Source organism: Chelonoidis abingdonii, chromosome 22 (assembly GCF_003597395.2).
Source record: "Chelonoidis abingdonii isolate Lonesome George chromosome 22, CheloAbing_2.0, whole genome shotgun sequence".
Lineage (NCBI taxonomy): Eukaryota > Metazoa > Chordata > Testudines > Testudinidae > Chelonoidis > Chelonoidis abingdonii.
The window spans coordinates 32954949-32971752 of record NC_133790.1 but is presented as its reverse complement, the minus strand read 5'-3'; the positions used below and the strand labels follow the sequence as shown (position 1 = coordinate 32971752).

Genomic DNA, 16804 nt, shown 5'->3' with positions numbered 1-16804 from the left:
CAGCTGGCCTACTCTGGCATCCAAGTAGAGCCTAAAGGAGTTCCCTTTGTTACAATGCTGGTCCCAACACTGAGGTTTGTAAAGAGAACTGTATTTTAATGACAGAACAATGTAAATTTGGGGCTAAGCTCCCTGGCCCCATGCTGTCCAGCTGGGTGTTTACAGAGCAACTCTCCACCCATCAACTAAAAGCAGCCCGCTGCTTGGACAGACTGATCCTCCCAGCCCCTCCTGCTCTCAGTGGGTGCTGGGGGTATTCCACACCCACTTATACCAGAAGAGAGATCTCAGGGCCTTGTGGGTGTGTTTAGGGTCCTGGCATCATGGGGCCAAGTGGAAAGGTCCTGATCTTGGAGGGCCTCTCTTTGGAGCCTGCTACAGTGAGAGCCTGGGAGGTCCCTATGGGGGAGCTATGCAAAGGTAGGAAGGGTGAGTGGGCCAGTCAAAGAGAGGCAGGCACCCCCCAGCCCTCTGTGCTTTTAGAAGCCTCCCCCTAACACTGAGGCCAAGCAGACAGGACCCATAGAGCCCATTGTACTGGGACTTGCCCTGGATCTGGCAGTGCATGGCCCAGCCACACGGGGATAGAAATCTCCCAGGTCAGGGCTGGACAAGTCTCTGAATTCTGGACTTTCCAAAACAGATAGCAGGAGAAAGTGGGAGGGAGGGAGTTCTCTGTGATAAAAGAGCTCACAGATCACTGCCCTGCCCCCTGCCAAGATAAGGCCCCTCATCGGCCTTGTAGCCAGGCGGCCTGGCTCCCAGCTGCGCCAGAGAGGGCTGAGCCAGAACAGCCGCCGAAGTGGGCGGAGCCACCGCCGCCTGTTCCCGCCCCCTGGAAGTCAAGGGGCGGGGCAGGAAGTATAAAGGCCTGGCCCCAGTGCTCACTTGGCTGCTGAAGGGGACAGATGCTGGTGCCTTAGCTCCTGCTGCCCTGAGGGAGACCAGCCCGAACCCCCCCTGTGCCCGGTATCCCGAGGAGCAGCCTGAACCCCCCCCCCCCGTGCCGGTATCTCCCGAGGAGCAGCCCGAAATATATCGCCGCCCTTCCACACTCCGCCACGCCCGTATCCGAGGAGCAGCCCGAACCCCCGTGCCCGGTATCCCGAGGAGGAGCCTGAACCCCCCCCCCTGTGCCCGGTATCCGAGGAGCACCGAACCCCCCTTCCCCCCACGCCGTATCCGAGGAGCAGCCCGAACCCCCCGGCGCCGGTACCTGAGGAGCAGCCTGAACCCCCCCCCCTGTGGCCCGGTATCCGAGGAGCAGCCGACCGCCCCCGCCGCAACGCCCGTATCCCCGAGGAGCAGCGAACCCCCCCCGCGCCATGGTATCCCGAAAGGAGCACGCCTGAACCGCACCCCCTGCTGGCCCGGGATAATCACCGAGCGAGCAGCCTGAACAGCCCCCCCTCACCCCGCGCACCGGTATCGATGGAGCTCTGAGGACCCAGCCTACGACAGACCCCCTGACTCACCCGCGCTCCCGGTATCCCCGAGGGAGCAGCCTGAACGCCCCCCCTCCCGCGCCGGTAATCGGCGAGGAGCAAGCCTGAACCAGCCTCGCCCAACCCGCGTCAAATCGAGGACAGCCTGACCCCCTCGCCGGTATCCCCGAGGAGCAGCCTGAACGCCCCCACCCACCTCTCCCCCCGCAGCCCGCGGTAATCCGAGAGCAGCCTGAACCCCCCCCACCTGCGCCCGTATCTAATCTCGAGGAAAGGCAAGCCTGAACCCCTCCGCCGAGCAGCGCCCGGGTATCGCCGAGGAGCAGCCTGAACCTCCCACCCCGCTGGCCCGGTAATCCCGAGGTAGGACAGAGCCCTGAACCCCCCCCCCCCTGCCGCCCGGTATCCCGAGGAAGCAGCCTGATACCCTCCCCCCCTGCGCCCTTAGTATCCCGTAGAGCAGCCTGACAACGCCCCCTCCGCGAGCCGGGCTCGTAAATCACCCGAGGAGCAGCCTTGAACCACCCCCCTCGCGCCCGTTAAATCCCGAGGAGATCATGCCTGAAACCCCCCCATTCGCGGAACTCCCGCGTATCCAGAGGAGCAGCCTGAAACCCCCTCCCGGCCGCGCCCGGTATACTCACGAGGAGCAGCCATGAACCCCACACCCCCTCCCTGCGCCCGGTAATCCCGAGGAGCAGCCTGAACCCCCCCTAGCGCCCGGTATCCCCGCTCTCGAGGAAGCGAGCCTGAACCCCCCCCGCCTACCGGCACCGGCTAATCTCGAGGAAGCAGCCTGAACCCCCCATCTCCCACCTGTGCATCCGGTAACAATTCCTTCATCCCCGAGAGCAGCCCGAACCCCCCCCCACCCCGAGCCCGGTATCTGAGGAAAGCAGCCTGAACCGACCTCCCCGCGCCGTATCCCGAGGAGCAGCCTTGAACCGCCCCCGCCCCTGGTATCTCGTAAGGAGCAGCTTAATGAACGCGCACCCCCAGCTGGAGTTCCCGTATCATCTCTAGAGGAGCACCCTGAAACCGTCCCCCCCGCCCCCCGCGCCCGGTATGCCGAGGAGCAGCTGAATCCCCCACCGCCCCCCGCCCGGCGCCCGGTATCCAGAGGAGCACCTGATACCGCACCCCTCCCGTCGTCGCCGGTTTAATCCCGAGGAGCAGTCTGAACCCCCCTGCGTCCCGGTATCCCGAGGAGCAGTCCTGAACCCCCCCACCCGCCCCTGCGCCGGTATCCCGAGGTAGCAGCCTGAACTCCCACCTGCGCCCGGTAATTCCCGAGGAGCAGCCTGAAACCCCCCCGTCCCGCGCATCCGGTTAAGATCCAAGGAGCAGTCCTGAACTCCCCCCGCGCCCGTATCGCCCGAGGACAGCCTGAACCCCCTGCCACCCCCGCCCTTGCGCCCGGTACCCGAGGAGCACCTGAAACCCCCCCTCCCTGCGCACGGTAATCTCCTGAGGAGCAAGCCTTGATACCAGATGACCCCCTTCCGCGCCGGGTATCTCCGAGGTACAGCATGAACCCACCCCCCCCCGCGCCCGGTAATTCTCCGAGGTAGCAGCCTGAAGCCCCCCCCTAGCGCCCGGTATCCGCGAGGAGCAGCCTGTAACCCCCCCCCACCTGCGCCCGGATATCCGAGGAGCAGACTGAACCCCCCCCCCCTGCGCCCGGTATCAGCCGAGGTAGCAGTCCTGAACCTCCCCCCCCCTCGAGCCTGGTAATCCCGAGAGCAGCCTGAATCCCCCAGTGCCCGTAAATCCGAGGACCAGTCCTGAACCGCCGCCCACTGCGCGTTCCCGGTATCTCGATGGAGCAAGCCTGAACCCCCACCCCGTGCCCGGTATCCCGAGGAGCAGCCTGAACCCCCCCAGTGCCCGGTATCCCGAGGAGCAGCCTGAACCGCCCCCCTGCGCCCGGTATCCCGAGGACCAGCCCCGCTTACCCAGCGCTCAGTATCCTGAGGAGCCCATGGTGTGGGATGTTGCGGCAGACGCAGAGGATACACAGGTACCAACGAGGGGGGAGATGAGAAGTGGCCTGGGGGTAGCTGACCCTAGTCTGGCTCCAGGAGACCCTGAACCCCTGTCAGTGTGTTGCGGCCAGGATCCGCTGTTAGGGCCCCAGGCTGGGACGCAGTGGAGTGGGAGGGCCTGTGTCCCCCCTGCCGCCCTCCCAGGGCTGGCAGACTCCCCCTCTCGCTGGCCTGAGGAGGCCTTTCTTACAGACTTTGAACTGTTTGCTCAGCCCTGCCTAAGGGTCTGAGCCTTGAACTGCTTGTTGCCCCGCCCTGCCTGAGGGCCTGGGCTTATATACTGTTTGTTTGCTCAGCCCTATCTGAGGGCCTGAGCTCCTGACTGTTTCCTGCCTCACCTGGCTAATTCGACAGCCCATCCCACTCATGTAGCGAGGCGGCCTGGCTCCCAGCCGCGTCTGAGAGGGCCGAGCCCCCACACCGGACCCTTACAGACCTCTGATATCGGCCTGATCTGTACCAACCCACCCAGCTTCCTGCAGATGGCACAGAGCTGTCCAGAACACGCCTGCCAGGGAAATAAAAGCTCCTTGATGGGGCAGGGCCATCTTTGCTCTGCAGAGTGATGTGCATCCTGGCTGCCAAGCCCCTGCTCTTTTCTCCCAGGGGCAGGCCCTTTCCCTGCCTCCCCATATGGACACACTCCCTGCCCATTTGTTACTCGAAGGCGAAGATGCCATGGCTGCCACTGGAATGCTGTTAGTCTTTGTTCCCTGCTTGGCTCTAACTGTGAGGTGTCCCACTGGTGCCCCTGGCTGGGAATCAGACCTGAGGATCCCCGCCAGGACTCAGGCTGCATGTGAAAGGAGCAGCAGGGCTGGAAACACTCAGGCCTGGGGGCTCAGGAAGCCATGTGTCCCCAAAAGCCAAGTCAGCCCATTCATGCCCCAGACAGAGCAGGCTGGCTTTGTCATGGCCAGGGCCCAGACCTCTCACGGAGCTGACCTCTTAGCCCTTTCCCTCTGGGTTCCCTGCTGCAGGGCTGGCTTGGGCCACAGCTAATGCAACCAAGAAATGCGGCTAGCTCCCTGCGCCTGCTCTCTGTGACTGTGTGTAACCCAAAACCACAGCTGCCCCAGACAAAAGAGCAGCTTCTCCCTCCCCCGATCCAGATCCAGTTCCCACACTTGAACCATCTTCCATTGCACCTGGACACTGGCAGGTGTGTGGGGCCCCTAATCCTTGGCAGCCCTACCTGTTCTGCCACTGCCTGCACAGGGGGTCAGATTGCTCTACTGTTTTCTGAGAGAAACCAGCAGCTTAAAGATAAACCCGATATTCCAGGGCTGTTTAGAGCCTAGGGTCTGAATCCTACAGCAAAAGCCCATGGGTGTCCTAGTTGTGCTAAGGGATTTCCTCTTCCCCCTCCTCTCAGGGGCTCTGCAGGGGAATCCCCACACACACCCCCTCGCCATTTCTTCCTCTTGTGCCCAAGGAGTCATTTCCCCCCTTCCCTGCTCAGTGGTGACATGCCCCCACTTCCTCTGTGAGGCAAACCTAAACTCAGAGGTAAAAGTAACTTAAAGGACTCTGGAGGAGGGGTGTGGCCTCCACTGGAAGAGGCAGAGCCTTTAGATCCCCAGGCCCTTTAAATCAGGATTTAAAGGGCCTGGGGCTAGGGCTGTGGTAGCAGCAGCTGAGAGCCCCAAGGGCTTTAAATCACCCCTTGAGCTCCCAGCTGCAGAGGTGGCTGGAAGCCCTGGGGTTTGGGAGCAATTTAAATGGGGAGATTTAAAGGGCCCGGGGCTCTAGCTGCTGCTACCACAGCAGAGCCCTGGGCCCTTTAAATTGCTGACGGAGCCCCAGGGCTCCAGCAGCAGGGCCCAGGGCGCCTGCTGCCACTACCCTCCAGGGCCCTTTAAATCATCTCCGGAGCCCTGCTGCTGGAACCCTGGGGTAGCAGTGGCAGGGCTCCAGTGGCTATTTAAAGGGCCCGGGGTGGTAGAGGCAGCAGGAGCCCTGAACTCTTTCAATAGCCCCCAGAGCCCTGCTGTCGCTACCCCAGGGCTCCGGCAGGCTCCGGGGGCTATTTAAAGGACCCAGGCCCTTAAATTGTCCTCGGAGCCCTGGGGTAGCAGCAGTGGGGCTCCAGCAGCAATCTGAAGGGCCCGGGGCGGTAGCGGCCGCAGGAGCCCTGGGCCCTTTAGTGGCTGCAGGGCTCAGGTGGCGATTTAAAGGGCCCTGGGCTCCAGCCCTTTAAATTGCTGCCTCAGGAAGCTGGTCCACCCCAGTATGGTGCACCAGCTCTTGCCAGCAGGGGTGGCAGGTTTGTAGAAATTCTGGTGGTGCCCAGAACCTGCCCTTGCCCAAACTCTGCTCCCCTAAACTCCACCCTCCACCTGCCCGAGACTCTGGGAGGGAGTTTGGGGATGGGAGGGGTGCAGGCATGAGGGCTGTGGGGTGAGGCTGGGGGTGGATTTGGGATGTGGCTGGGGATGAGGGGTTTGGGGTGTGGGAGGGGACTTAGGGCTGAGGCAGAGGGTTAGGGTGCAGGGGGATGAGGGCTCTGGCTGGGGCTGGAGATGAGGGGTTTGGGGTGTTGGAGAGGTTCAGGGATAGGACAGGGGGTTGCGATGCAGGAGGAGGAGGGCTCTGACTGGGGGTGAGGGCTCTGGGGTGGGGCAGGGCTGGAGATGAGTTTGGGGTGCAGGCAGGCTGCCCTGGGACTAGAGCCAGAGAGGACTCCTCCCCACCAGCCCTTTCCCTGCTGGCAGCAGCGAGCTCTGGGGTAGTGACCCCCTTCTCCCCCCCCCCATCACTGCACATGCTCCTAAGGCCCCTCTCAGGTCCAGGAATCCCCCTCGTCTCCCCTGTGGTGGGTGCCATGCTGGGGGAGGGGGGGATGCTGCCGTCACATGTGCACCTCCTCTTCTGCTGCTGCCTCTCACTGGGGCTGCCCCTTGCCCAGTGTGGGGAAAGAGCAGTGACTGCAGGCGGGGGGTGGCTGTACTGGTTGAGGGTCCCACTGGAAAATAAAAGGGTCTGAGGGCGAATGGCTGCCTGCCCTGGCAGTAGTAGGGGAGGGCACTAGGATCCTGTGGCGGCAGTTAATGCAGGCAGGCAGCATGGACCTGCAGGGGACAGGGAGAGACAAACGCTCTGCTCTGGGACCCAGTGAGGTGCATGGGGCAGCAAAGGGGGGCTGGAGCACACTCGGGGGAGGTGCAGGGGAGCAGCAGGTGGGGCCAGGGGGAGACCTGACTCTGAACATTTGTGGAGCCGGGCTCTCGGACCCTCACTTTTGCTGGAGCCAGGAGGCAGAGGGAGAGTGCTCCATTTTCTTGCTGGTAGCTACTGCACTTTTTCTTACCGGTCCTCTGTACTGGCCCGTACCGGCTTACTTTCACCTCTGCCTAAAACAGCCCAGGCAAACTCAGGCCCATCTGTTTTCTTCCTGTCTCCCAGGAGTGGGAACAACAAAAAGCTCCAGCAGTGGCTCAGTGCCTGCGGCTGATCTCGGCTCAAGGGGCAAATAGAGCTAGCTTGGCCCCATACCGCATCTCCCCCTCCTCCAGCCCCTGTTACCTCTGAGCCAGCGCAAGAGGAAGTAGTCGTCATGATTGGGAAGGGAGGGCAGCACGTCCTGGAGGTTCTCACGGAACTGCAGAGAGAAGAGGAGCGGGGACAGCGTCATGGACACTTCCGAGTGCAGGATCAGCAAAGCTGGAGGCACCAACTGGGCCCCGCAGAGCCCCCAAGCTCCGTGTCTCAGTGCAGAGGCCAGGACTTTTCACTCAGCCCCCATGACCCCCCCCCCCCCATCCCAAGGTTGATCTCACGGTTAGACTTTGGGCAGGGCAAGGGCAACGAGGAGGTAGACTCCCAAGGGGCACGTTGCATGCAACTGCCTAGGAAGTGCCCAGCTGCCAGGCCGCAGACAGCCCCATGCCTGCCCTGCCATCTCGCCAAGGCTTCTCACAAGTCTGAGCTGTTTCCCTCGACTGCTAAGACCGAAGGGCAAAGTGACTGCTGAGCATGTCTACAGCAGGACATGTCTCCTGCATGGGCTGCAGAGCAGCAAAAGGCCTGCACCCAATGTTTGGGGCCCCTAGTGGAGATGACCAGACCGCAGTGACTTGTGGGTGGGAGGAAGGGCCCTCTCCCTTTCTGACATCACTTATGCCATAGGCCAGGATGGCTGTAGGCACAGAAGGAGTATTGGGGGGGAGCGGGGCAGGGAGCTGTCTAATGAGGAGCTCTTCACCATGGCAACATACCCAGGCCCCTAGAGATCAGGGTTTCAGGGAAGACCCTGTAGAGGAGGAAAAGACCCTTTAGGTCCCATCTAGTCCAGGCCTCTGGGCTGGAGACTGGGTTGTTCCATCTCCAGTTTAGCTGCAGGATCCTATGGGAGGCACTTCCACCACCTCCCCAGCAGGCCTGTCCACAGCTCCAGAGATGATGATGGTGGGGTGTTTCCCTGCTGCTCCTTTCTAATGCGTCACTCTGAGGGGGCATTCAGCTCCTTACACCCCACCCCATGCAGCAGCCTACGCACCACAACTGCCTGTGGGGCTGACATCCTTCAGACCCCCCCACCCCAAGTTAATATTTCAGTCCTGTGACTCATCCCCACTCCTGAGGTTCAGTGCCCCGGGGTTCAGCTTCAGTCTCTCCTTTGCAAGGGCATTTCAGTGCTTTCATCGATAGCGCTCTGGACGCAGCTCTGGTTTTCATGCTGCCGCTGCCAGATCAAGGCCTTGGTCCTGATCATCAAAGCCATGGCCCAGTGAGGAGCCAACTCATCAAGGCCCGTTCCCCAGCGATTGTTTGTGCTGTGACCCTTCTGCCACTCGGGCAGCGCAGCGGGTTGTTACTGCTCCTAGGAACAGCCCTTGCGTAAGGGGACTCCCTGGCCAGCATAAGAGATGTGGTGGGAAAGGGGGCTTGGCCTCAGCCCTGGGGCTCCTGTAATTTAAACTGGGGCTGCCCAGACTGCCCTGGGAATAGGGGGAAACCAAAGGCAGTTTAAAGGCACAAGCAGAAAGCGAGCAATGAAGAAGCAGGGCCACTGGTCACTCAGCCCGCTGCGCTCCTTGGGAAGTGCTGGCACAGAGCCCGGGCAGCAGGGAGATGGGGTCTGCTCTGGCTGTGGAACCAAGATCCCCATGAGATGAGCCTAACCCAGGGTCTGACCGTCCATGAGGGAGCGCACAGGGCCCACCTCTGGGATCAAGCCTTCCTGCCCTAGTTGGACTGCCAGTCACCACAACACTGCCCCGTCCAGAGCAACGCTTCCTCAAACCATCCCAGGCAGAGCTTCCTGGAGGGGCCAAACAGCATGAAATCTACTGGGGGCCTCCCTATACCTGGCTAACTAACCAGCTCAGCCTTGGACGTGGCTGTGAGGGGAACCAGATAGGGTCCTGGAGCCTGTTTAATGTCTTGCAGTGCTGAGGACAGGGCAGCACATCCCACAGTGTGACCGGGGATGCTTGTCATGGTCAACAGTGGCTCCTTCTGGCCAAGTGAGGAACAGCACAGCTGAGCTGGAAGGGAAATGGGGGTAGCCCTGATCTCAGTCTCCCAAAAGGGGAGGCATTAAAGCAATCTTTAGGGGTCTAAAAGGGTGTCTAGGGTTCCTGAAGGGAATCTTCAGGTGCTAGCATAGGGCACAAAGGCACGTGGATGGCGGCATGTGGGCAATTTGTGTTGGAGGCAGCATTTCTCTCCTTGGGCCAGCAGTCCTCATCTGAATCACAGAGCTGGCCCTGCTCAAGATATGGAGAACGGGGGGGTTAATGGCTGGGAATCGCTATGCATGCAACATTGGCATCAGTTTGAGAGGCAGCAGGGGAGCCAAGCAGGTGGCCTTGCATCAATGGCAAACCCAACATGGGATGCAAAGGGCAGGGAGGAATCGGTCCGAAGTAATAGATGTATAAATTAAGCCTGAGCCTGCAGGTCAGCTGATCCTCCCCCTTCCCAGGGCACACACACCAGGGTCAGCCACAGCTGCACTAGAGCAATGAATAGCATAAAGCTCAGAGGGGCAGAGCACTCTAAGTCCTTCCCTTCCCTTCTTAATGGGGCTGGTTAGATTATTGTGGTCTGAAATTAGGTGTAATTAAATCTGGGATTAATTCCTTTGCCTTGAGAACAGCAACACAGAGGGGCCTTGCAAAGGGAGAATAGAATGAAAGCCCAGCTGTAGCTCTGGGAAGCAGGAGAGGAGAATTTCCAAAGATCTGTTGTCAGTTAATGCTGTGCCCCACTTTTGATTCCTTGAACCAAAGATATTGCACAATAGATATTTCAATTATGTGCAACTATGCATCAGATCAGACCCTCTGCAGAGAATATAACACTTCTCAGTTGGCAAAACTTTCCTGACCTTCCCAGTGCTTAAAATCCATCTCTCTCTAACTCCACCATCCATCTAAAATAGCCCTCCAGCCTCACTGATCTTGTCCCAGTTTGCCTCTTATAATATAAAAACAAGGGGACATCCCAAGACATTAAAAGGCAACACAGCTAAAACTGATAGGAGGAAACACTTTAAATGTCTAATTCATCTTGCATCTGATGAAGTAGGTATTCAGCCACGAAAGGTCATGCTCCAAAACGTTTGTTAGTCTATAAGGTGCCACAGAACTCTTTTCCGCTAATTCATCTCTGGAGCTCACTGCCACAAGACACAGGTGAGGTAAACTGTTTTGATAGGGTTTTGAAAAAAGTGTAAGGTGTTTATAGTGATGATGGGAAAGAATAAAAATGTGTAAAGGAGATCAACCTTCCTGCTCCAAAGTATAACCGCACATCCAGAAATATGTTGCTAGAAATGGCCCCCAATAGGCTGCTTGTTCTTAAGGTCCACATTTTCGAGACCATCCCTGATTTTGGGTGCTGACTTGAGACATGATTTTCCAAGTGCTGAGCACCACCAACCTAATTTGAAACCAAGGGAGCTTTGGGCCCCCAGCATCCCTGGAAATTTGGCCTCAGATCTCTCAGCGCCCGCAGCCTGGGAGGCAACTTTGGAAAATGTGGATTATTGTCCCTTATCGAAGGGTTTTGATGTCTGCCTCTGAAATATCTGATGCTGGCCACTGCCAGAGCCAGTACACTGAACTAGAGGGACCTTGGGCCTGTTCTAGGCTAGCAACTCCTCTGTCCTGCTACAGCTTGGGTCAAAAAGGCAGAGGAGTCTCCAAATTGCCCCTGACATTACGGCACATGGCAGGTTCCAGCTTCACCTCAAAGGGAGAGACTTGGACATCCCCAGCCTGTCTTTTGGGGTACTGGTTTGTTTGAAGCTTCTGTGTCTACATATTTAAAATCAATTGTAAGCAGTAGCGCAAGGTATTGGCTTGACAACCCAGCTGGCCCTACATTTAGCCACAGAAGAGATCAAACAGCCAGTGATAGGATAAATTGCCCCCTTTCCCCATCGCTACTATGCCAATGTGCCAGGAATTCACCTCTTGGTGTGAGGGAGGATTCAGTCACTGGGCCAGGCACAGACATGCCAAACCTATGGGGAAAAAACACAGAAATTGGGCTTGTTTTTGATTTAATTGGCTTGTGAGTTGCTTGTTGGCTAGTTTTTGGCTTGTAGTTTGTTTGGCTTGTAGCTTCTATCTTTTGATCAGCTCCCAGCAAGGAGAGGCAAGGGGGGGGGAGAGTCAGGGGTGCACAGCAGGCCCACCACAGTCCCAGACTGCACGCCGGGGAGATTTAGTCACATAGAGTGTTGGAGTTCTTAGGGATTGGCTTGTTTTGAAATGGGATTAGCTTGATTTTTGGCTTATTGTGAAAGTCAGGGTGCTTATTTACCATGTGAAAGTTGGCAACTGTGGCCAGACAGTCATTCATTCCTCTGCTGAGGCTGAATCATTCTGGGTTTCATGTGAACACCGATGCATTTCACAGAGGGCCCTGCGTGGCTGTTAGACAACAGTGACTCTTAGCTGCAGCTGAGCTGCGATCCATGTTCCTTTAAAGGAAGACACGCATCGTAGTTTGGAATGATGCAACAGATCATCAAAACCAACTGAACCACATCCAGAAATAAATCCGTGTGCAATCGGATTCTCCCTGCCCTGCCCCTTGGGAGATCACTGACACCTGTGCAAAAGGGGTGTGTGTGAAATGCTGCCCAGCAACTTGCACAGGAGTCAAAGGCCATGCAAGGTGCAAGAATCAGGCTCCTGGGTCTAACACCAGAAACCTTTCCTATGCCAGTTGCCATAGCCCTGTGAAATCTGTGGAGCTGAGACTTCCTCTGATGAATGCAAATTTCAGTGGGGAAGGCAGCCACCTTTGAATGGTGTTTCGAGGTGACTTTCAGATGATCTTTAGGGGAGCTATGAATGTAGTTCTACACTAAGTTACTGTCACTTGGACTTGTTTACTTTCTAGACAGATAGAAGGACCTGGACTTGTACATGATAATTAGCTGCAATCCCTCCCTCACTCCCACACAAACATACCACAGAGAGCTCCTGGGATGTCCCACTCTTAACCCATGGCCTTCCTCTCCCTTGAATGCCAGGAAGTGGGATGAGGGAGAGGTTTCCCTGCCAGCCAGCATCTCTTGCTTTCTTTTTATTTTAACTTGAAAGTTCCATTGAAACTGACAGGAGGAGTCATGAAAACCAGCTGATGAGAAGAATGCAAAATAGAATTGTTGAGAGCACATGGCACTTCTAGGGCTGCAAAGGCTCCCCAAGCACTAATGATTACTCATGGCTTCCCCAGACAAGTAGGGAAATAGAATTGTTCCTATTTTATAGCTGTGGAAACTGAGGCACAGTGTTTAAGTGACTTGCCAAAGTCCACGCAGGTAGAGCTGCAAACAGGCTCCAAATCTCCCAGGACCCACTCACACACCTTACCTGCAAGGCTGTTCTTTATTCCTTAGAGGAACAGGTTTAAACCCCTATAGCACATGCACTCTTCAAATGCAGTGGGGGCTGGTTCTCCACCACCTTGTGCCATCATTAGCACCTTATGCCCCGTGCATGTAAAAATGCTACCAAAATTCCCTTCCCCATTTACATCTGTGGTGGAACTTCCTGCTCATGCTTGCATACCTGGCTCAAGGGTCTGCAGGAAGGGGGCTAGCCGAAGCTCATTAGGGGTGGGTGCAGTTTGCCTTCATGCACAGATCCCTGCCCCTACCTGCCTGTACATACACTGAAGCAGGTGCTGTACGACAAAGCCACATTTTGCTCCCCCAGACTGACAAACACGCATTCAAAGCTGACAGCTCTTCCCTCTGAACACACTGGGGAAGAGGTTCTCTCAGTCCAGCTGAGAAAACTCCCTTGCTCTGTACAGGAAGCTCTGAGCCAATGGCTGCCACCAGCAATGCTCACACTTCCCCAGTATTTGTAATACTGGTGGGGGATTGGATGGATGGATGTATCCAACAATGCTGGATAGCAGAACAGGGGCCTTTTCCTTTAACCCCCCCCTCAGCCCTCTCTTCCCTTCCTAAGTTCAGTACAGAAGTGTCTGAGTTAGCATCAAAGGAAGAGCAGTTTCATAAAAGGCCCCCACAGGTGCACATTGGGACAGAGAATAGGAAAGGGCAAATGCATGCAGAAGGGCAAGGGAGAGGAAGATGGGAAGGGGGGGGTGAAAGGCTCAAAGGAGGCAGAAAAGGCTCAAGGTTTACAATGAGAGGAACAAATTGGGGGCAAAGAAGCAACCATGTGAGTTAAACCACTTCTTCCTGTCTGGCCTTGCAAGAGGCCCTATGACATGGGGCAGAAGCACTGGCTGTGGAGGGGCTCAGAGCTACTCCCGTCCAAACACTTCTCTCCAGGAGCTGCAGGGAACAAGATGTTAGGCTTCACTATGCAAAGGCCCAGCTACTCCTGTCCAGGGAGGAATTGGCACTGCAGGAATGGTGGGGGCTGTGGGGCAGCTCCCAGCCTCTCCCTGCAGGAGAACAGGGTAGTGGCACTTTGTGCAGCAAGGACCCTGCAGCTGTGCACTCATCACCTTTCATTCAGAAGCTGCTTAAGGAACAATTGCCAAATAATCAGCCTGCGGCCCTGAGCCTTTTCCACCAGATACAGGCCATGAATACTCCCTTGTGTCCAGTCCCTTCCGCTAGTCGCCAGGCAATCACATGCCCCAGTGGGGGTGCCAGCTCCGTCACCTCCAGGGCCCAGCAGCATCCCATTTCCTCCTAATGACACATCTCAGGGTACAGAGGGTGGGGGAGGGTCCTATTCCTAGTCACCCTGAGAACTTCCTCTGCTCCTTCTGCACAGTCTAGAGGGAACTCATTAGAGGCTTGTCAGCCACCAGAAACCCAGCATGATCATGCTCCCATGAGCCTGGTGCCTCTGCCAGCACTTTCTGTGCTAATCACAGCTGGGACTGCCACTCACTCCCCAAACAGGCTCCTGGGTGAGTCAGCTCCTGGTTCTGGCCTGGGCTGCTCCAGGCACCTGAGTCCCACAGGTGCTAGGTGCTGAGGAGCGGGAGAAATCTCCTCACAGGATGGTCCTGTGCAGGGTTACCAGATAGCAACTGTGAAAAAACAGGACTGGGGGTGGGGGGTAATAGATGCCTATATAAGAAAAAGTCCCAAAAAACAGGACTGCCCCTTTAAAAAAATGGGACATCTGGTCAGCCTAATCCTGGGTGCAGGGAGATTTGAAATCTCGTTTACAGCCTGTGGGTGAGGTCAGGTAAACTGCCTCCCGATCAGCCTGGGGGCACAGATGCGCTTTCTCCCAGTCTTTTGCACCCCTCTAAGATCCCTGCTTCTACCTAGGTCAGGGAAGCGAGCGGGGGGCTGCGAGCTCAGCCTGACCCGGTGCTCCAGGCGCTGCATGGTGGCGGCGGTGGCGTGGCCTGGCTCCAGCTGAGCGGCGCGGCTGTAGCGCCACCAGCCACCCCCAGGCAGGTGAGGGGGCAGGGATCAGGGGTGTTGGATAGAGAGCAGGGGAGTTCGGGGGGGGGGTGNTTATGTTTGGGGGGCTGGACAGTGCTGGGGGGGTTTTCACAGGGCAAGCGGCGCTGGGGGTTATGTTTTGGGGGCTGGGTGGCGCTGGGGGGGTTTCACAGGGCAAGCAGTGCTGGGGGTTATGTTTGGGGGGCTGGACAGTGCTGGGGGGGTTTTCACAGGGCAAGCGGCGCTGGGGGTTATGTTTTGGGGGCTGGGTGGCGCTGGGGGGGTTTCACAGGGCAAGCAGTGCTGGGGGTTATGTTTGGGGGGCTGGACAGTGCTGGGGGGGTTTTCACAGGGCAAGCGGCGCTGGGGGTTATGTTTTGGGGGCTGGGTGGCGCTGGGGGGGTTTCACAGGGCAAGCAGTGCTGGGGGTTATGTTTGGGGGGCTGGACAGTGCTGGGGGGGTTTTCACAGGGCAAGCGGCGCTGGGGGTTATGTTTTGGGGGCTGGGTGGCGCTGGGGGGGTTTCACAGGGCAAGCAGTGCTGGGGGTTATGTTTGGGGGGCTGGACAGTGCTGGGGGGGTTTTCACAGGGCAAGCGGCGCTGGGGGTTATGTTTTGGGGGCTGGGTGGCGCTGGGGGGGTTTCACAGGGCAAGCAGTGCTGGGGGTTATGTTTGGGGGGCTGGACAGTGCTGGGGGGGTTTTCACAGGGCAAGCGGCGCTGGGGGTTATGTTTTGGGGGCTGGGTGGCGCTGGGGGGGTTTCACAGGGCAAGCAGTGCTGGGGGTTATGTTTGGGGGGCTGGACAGTGCTGGGGGGGTTTTCACAGGGCAAGCGGCGCTGGGGGTTATGTTTTGGGGGCTGGGTGGCGCTGGGGGGGTTTCACAGGGCAAGCAGTGCTGGGGGTTATGTTTGGGGGGCTGGACAGTGCTGGGGGGGTTTTCACAGGGCAAGCGGCGCTGGGGGTTATGTTTTGGGGGCTGGGTGGCGCTGGGGGGGTTTCACAGGGCAAGCAGTGCTGGGGGTTATGTTTGGGGGGCTGGACAGTGCTGGGGGGGTTTTCACAGGGCAAGCGGCGCTGGGGGTTATGTTTTGGGGGCTGGGTGGCGCTGGGGGGGTTTCACAGGGCAAGCAGTGCTGGGGGTTATGTTTGGGGGGCTGGACAGTGCTGGGGGGGTTTTCACAGGGCAAGCGGCGCTGGGGGTTATGTTTTGGGGGCTGGGTGGCGCTGGGGGGGTTTCACAGGGCAAGCAGTGCTGGGGGTTATGTTTGGGGGGCTGGACAGTGCTGGGGGGGTTTTCACAGGGCAAGCGGCGCTGGGGGTTATGTTTTGGGGGCTGGGTGGCGCTGGGGGGGTTTCACAGGGCAAGCAGTGCTGGGGGTTATGTTTGGGGAGCTGGGTGGCGCTGGGGGGGTTCAGCCCTCAGCTGTTTTCTTTGGAGCAGTGTGGCCCTCGCTGCTTCACTAGTTGTGCAGGCCTGATGCAGGGGCTTATACAGCCCCATCGCTGCGGGATCCCAGCATCTGAAAGGCGCAGCGCTTGGGCGGAACATTAACACCCCCCCCTTCCCCCTGGAGGTGCGGAGGAGATAGGTGAAGAACAGGGACTGTTGCTAGATCTCACCTTGCCTAATGCCTCTGCCTGCCTGGGGCTCAGATCTCCCACCCTGCCACTCATGGTCTCTTCTGTGCTGGCCAGCCGGCTTCTGCTTGCAACCTCCTCCGGCCTCCAGACTTGATCTTCCTGTGCCAGGCTGCGAGCTCCACCTCTTAAAGGGGACAGCTCCCTGGCAGCCCTGATGGGTTTCAGACACGCAGGAAGCATGTAGGAGGTCAGACAGGACCAATTTTGCTGGAAGGAGAGGGCATTGTAGCCAGAGTGCTGTGGCAGAGGTGTTGGGCAAGAAGCAGTCGCACGCGTGCGTGGCTGGCACTGTCTGGTATGGCCCCTGCCCCTTGACAGCCTGTGATAATAGACAGTAACTTGTGCCTTTGACCTTGGACTCTTGCTCCGTTGCCCAGTTTGCCCTCTCGGTCACTAACCCCGTCCTGCCTGGGCACAGCTGCTGCTGAAAGCTTCGATGGCCGCTGCAGGAATGTGTTTGCACTGAGAAGAGATGGAGATTTTGATGCCAAGTTTTCGTTTTATTCCTTTGGATCAAAAGTATGAATTCACCCGGAGATCCCCCAGTGTCTGCACTGCCAACACACAGGACATGCCCCATGCCCTGGACCGGCTGCCTTTGTCCCAGCCCAGAGTTCTCCCCTGCTCTTTGTTGTTTTTATTTTGCAGACACACTGTTCCCTTGCATTCTCCAGTCAAAGCACCCAAAGAATCGGAGGTCTCTCAGCAGCAGTGCTGAGCACTCACACCTCCCACTGACTCCAGGCCAGGTTTCTTCAGAGTCAGGCACTAGGGTCCTGACCCTTGAATGGCGGCTGAGCTAAACTCCATGCAGC

At 58.0% G+C, this 16804-nt stretch overlaps 1 protein-coding gene across 2 annotated transcripts in view; it reads right to left on the bottom strand.

The window, feature by feature from the left end:
* The window catches only part of SEC14L2 (SEC14 like lipid binding 2), a 41579-nt gene extending 25490 nt beyond the window's left edge, over window positions 1-16089 (bottom strand). The window contains exons 1-3 of one of the 2 annotated variants that reach the window (XM_032799985.2): window positions 15969-16058; window positions 10912-10964; window positions 7016-7091 (exon numbers count right to left, since the gene is read on the bottom strand). Coding sequence is in view for 1 of the 2 variants with exons in the window: in XM_032799984.2 (XP_032655875.1) it covers window positions 7016-7091; window positions 15969-16022 (130 nt within the window). In the remaining variant the exon portion in view is untranslated. Of the gene's footprint in view, window positions 1-7015; window positions 7092-10911; window positions 10965-15968 lie in introns of both variants that reach the window. The other variant, XM_032799984.2, reaches the window with a different exon arrangement.
* Between the last annotated feature and the right edge of the window lie 715 nt (window positions 16090-16804).